The 3,949-nt window shown below is 32.5% G+C and overlaps 2 protein-coding genes across 6 annotated transcripts in view; one reads left to right on the forward strand and one right to left on the reverse strand.

Moving 5' to 3' along the window:
- Nucleotides 1-850, reverse strand: part of LOC111398606 (WAT1-related protein At3g45870-like) — a 7,050-nt gene extending 6,200 nt beyond the window's left edge. The window contains exons 1-2 of one of the 5 annotated variants that reach the window (XM_023025596.1): nucleotides 439-845; nucleotides 91-185 (exon numbers count right to left, since the gene is read on the reverse strand). Coding sequence is in view for 4 of the 5 variants with exons in the window: in XM_023025594.1 (XP_022881362.1) it covers nucleotides 409-653 (245 nt within the window). In the remaining variant the exon portion in view is untranslated. Of the gene's footprint in view, nucleotides 1-90; nucleotides 186-408 lie in introns of all 5 variants that reach the window. The other 4 variants (XM_023025594.1, XM_023025595.1, XM_023025592.1 and 1 more) reach the window with 4 other exon arrangements.
- A 2,710-nt stretch (nucleotides 851-3,560) lies between these two features.
- LOC111398607 (uncharacterized zinc finger CCHC domain-containing protein At4g19190-like) overlaps nucleotides 3,561-3,949 on the forward strand; it is a 5,489-nt gene continuing 5,100 nt past the window's right edge. The window contains exon 1 of the mRNA XM_023025598.1: nucleotides 3,561-3,894. Coding sequence (XP_022881366.1) covers nucleotides 3,676-3,894 — 219 coding nt within the window. The 5' untranslated portion in view covers nucleotides 3,561-3,675. The remainder of the gene's footprint in view (nucleotides 3,895-3,949) is intronic.

Here is a 3,949-nt window from a genome sequence, read left to right on the forward strand (position 1 = left end):
AAAACCACCACCAAAAAATAATAATAATAATAAAATAAAATAAATAAAAAAATTCATTAGTATGCACAAAGAACAAATAATTAAACTTACTGAAATTATTTCATATTCTCCTTGGAAACATAACTAACTTGATTGTAAGAGTGAAATCCGCCACCCCTATCTCAGTTGTCCGAGCTCAACACGGACTGTTGGTTGCAGATTTTTCGCATTTTCAGGTCAAGAATGTGACATGAATTAGAATATTTAGAAAAAACACACTTAAATTTGGTAAAATTGACTGATATTTGTGATGGTAGCTGGCCCTAAATTAGTGGTCTTCAAATAATTAATGCCAAATACTATCACCATATAGGAATAGCCAAATTCACACACATATATATATATAAACACAGAGATCTAGACACGCACACACCCGTAAGAGGGGACTGCGGGACTGACTTTTCGCGTACATACGCAGCAGGAGCGAGAATCGAGAGCGCAAGGAGGTCGCGGAAGACACAGAAAACAAGCTGATTCACGCCCACATTAAGTGCAACTTTGGTGATAACATGGTAACCTCCATTGAACACCTGCACCATGGCCATCGCCATATGTGCTCTCCACACGTTCCCTCCATTTGAACTCGCTGTAGATGCTGCTGCCATCGTCTTCATAACAGTAATCTCATCCCACTGTTACCCTCAATAGGTATAATTTTTGTATGTAAACTAAAGGCTGGGATGGAATGATGGTTGGTGTGAAGTGGGGCTGTGCGATTCGTGTCGTTTAAGGAAGAAAAATTAGGGAAAATAGAGGATTTTCACGTGCTTTTCACGTTTTAATGATGAAAGGGGAGAAGAGACGATACACTTCACCAGTGTAATGAAATGTTAATGGAATTCTATATTTTAAATTTTAATGAATTTCATAAGATTTTAATAGAATTTTGTAAAATAACTAATTTTATGAATCTAAAAAATCGAAGAAATAAATATCAAGTAAAAATGAAAATTTGAAAAAAAAAAAATTACAATTTACAAAGTCAAATAAATGAATATCAAGAAAATAAAAATTGAGTTAATTTGAAAATAAAATCATTTTCACTATAATATTAAGTATTATATACATATACACTTAAGATTTTATGATTAAAAATATATTTAATTGGCGAAGAGAGTTTTAAAAGTAAAATGGACTAACTTCTTATTCTTAGTGTTTGTAAATTCTAAATAAAAACGAGAAGTCAATTCTACCTTTTTTTTTTCCCCACAAGAATGAGAATTGAAAATAAAATATATATTATTACATCTTGTTACCTCGTTCTTATTAACGATATTTATTCAAATTTAGGGACGACAAAATTCTTCCATCCAACCCACCGTGCACTGTCCCACTCCAAATGAGGTCCGAATAGCGACAGAAAACATGGTACCCATCTCAAATTAGCCCGGATTCTTTTTTATTTTATTTTATTCTTATGTTTTAATAAAAAAATAAGATCAATTAATTAACTAAACAGGACAATAAATGGAATATTTAATCCCTTGCCCTCCTCCTTAAAATCCTCGACGGGGAGAGGACGGGATGGTTGCCTCAAACCCATTTTGCACCAACCTTGTTATATTCTGTTTTAGGACTGTCAATTGGACTCGTCAGCTCGGACCGCTCGTGGCTCGGTTCGGAAAAAGCCCTAGCCCGCTTGGTGGAATCGAGCCAAGGCTCTGGTTGAGCCCTATTTTGAGGTTCTGGACTTTGTTCGAACCAGCCCATGTGACTCGTCGTCTCGGGCTCGAGTCTTATTAAAAAAAAAATGAAACGAAAAAAAAAAAGAGAGAAAGGCAGCAAGTGCTGCTGCTATAATAAGCTAGCTGCTGCCTTTCAGTGCCAATGCCAATATTTAAAAAAATAATAATAAATAAATAAAAAAAACGGGAGAGAGAGAAAATCGAGCCGGTTCGGGCTCGGCTCACTAAGGCTTCAGCCAAAAAGCTCGGGTCAAACCTTGTTTTTTTTGGCCGAACTTTTGCTCATCCCTACCCTGTTTCAATTTTGATTTTCAAATAAAAAGGCATTTATATGACATGAACTAGCATAATTTTTAATTATATTTATATAACTTTAGGAAGTATGACAGTGAGCATGGTCTAGTAGAATACTTATATCGGAGGAATAGGAAAAATATTTCTCAAGAATTATTTTAAAAAAATACATTTATAGATAAATTCTCAACTTCCTGAAGATGTTAATATTATTTACTTTTTTTGTAAATGAAAAATAACAAGTGAATTTTAGCGATTGAACAACTAAATTCTACAACTACCATGACTCTCTCAGCACATACTAAAGTAATTAGATTTGTTTGTTATATGTGAATAATACAATAATGTATGAAACTTGGTCTATGCGTACGAAGATTTTGTAGACCAAAAAAAAAATAATAATAATAAAAACAAACGAAGATCAAAAGTATATAATTAAAATATAATCTTAAGCACAAGTAAAATGAATATGTTGGAAAGTTTTAATAAACGATTTAAATTATAAATAAATAGAAATAAATAATGGATAAGTGTGTAATACTCACATGTCATTTAAAATGTGTTGAAAGTAGTTTTACTGTTTATGAACTTAACTTCTTGACTCATAATATCTACTTTTGCACGACATCGAGTACAAAAAAGATTTCTATTCCCCTCTCGTTTTCTCTCTATCGTTGAAAGAATAATTTTTTAAATTGACTAGCATAAAGTCTTCATATTGTAACACTACTCAATTAGAGTTGAATGAGTGCAAATTAATTAAAAAGATAGGTGTATGTATACATCAAATTCAATAACATTCCAATGGAGTTAAATCCACCAATGAACACCCATTTTATTAATGTCACCATGAATATCCAATTTGATTTTGTTTTACCACAGTCACTCAATTTTATGTTTAGTGTCATCATAACCACCCAATTTTATGTAACGTTTCACCATGATCACCTAACTTCTTTTCACCATTTTTACTAATTTTAGAAGATGTAAAACTGTAACTTAACATTACATAAATAAAATAAATTTTAAAAATAAAAATAAAAACTTATTTTGGAAAATAAAATAAAAATTTTATTTAAAAAAACATTACTTAAAAAGATAAAATAATTTTTTTTCTCAGAAAAACGTTTTTAAAATAAAATAAAATCTTATTTTTAAAAAACGTTACTTAGGAAAATAAAAACTTATTTTAAAGAAACATTTTCAAAATAAAAAAAAAATCTATTACTTTTTATTTTAAAATTATTTTTTATATATAATGCAATGTTACCATTTTATCTATTTTAAAATTAGTCAAAATGGTGAAAAGTAGTTGGGTGATCATGGTGAAACATGATATGAAATTGGAAGGTTTTGGTGAAATAAAACCAACTTGGACATAAAATATAAAGTTGGATCGACATTGATGAATTTAACCCTATTCCAATATCTTTCAGTCGTAATGTTGTAAAAAAAAAAAAAACACATACACACACACATTTTCAATTTTTTACTTTTTAAAAGAAATCCGAACATAAATTCAAAGAGTTTGCTTTGCTCAAAGACTGTAACCAAACGCCTCCAAATCTACTCGCACGCCGCGGCGGACCCACAAGCTTAGAAGAAATTAGGAATTTGGGACACAAGCAAACAGTTCAATAGCATTCACAGTTCGATAATGGAAGACGAAGAAGGGGGAAGGTTCAAATTGAGCAAGAGATTTTCAGACAAAGAAGGAGAGGTTGATTACAGGACCAAGGCCGGTACCGCATGGTCACACTCGTTCCTCAACCAGAAACCATGGCACCCTCTTTCATATCCCAATCAGCGTCGCAAGTGGATCGCCGAGCAAACCCACGCCCAGAAACAGCGCCGCACGGAGGAGGTCTCCCGCGAGGTACAACCCCTTTAGCGATTATCATATGTATAGTGTCCCCCCCCCCCCCCGGGGG

This window comes from Olea europaea, chromosome 8 (genome assembly GCF_002742605.1).
Source record: "Olea europaea var. sylvestris chromosome 8, O_europaea_v1, whole genome shotgun sequence".
NCBI classification, from domain to species: domain Eukaryota; kingdom Viridiplantae; phylum Streptophyta; class Magnoliopsida; order Lamiales; family Oleaceae; genus Olea; species Olea europaea.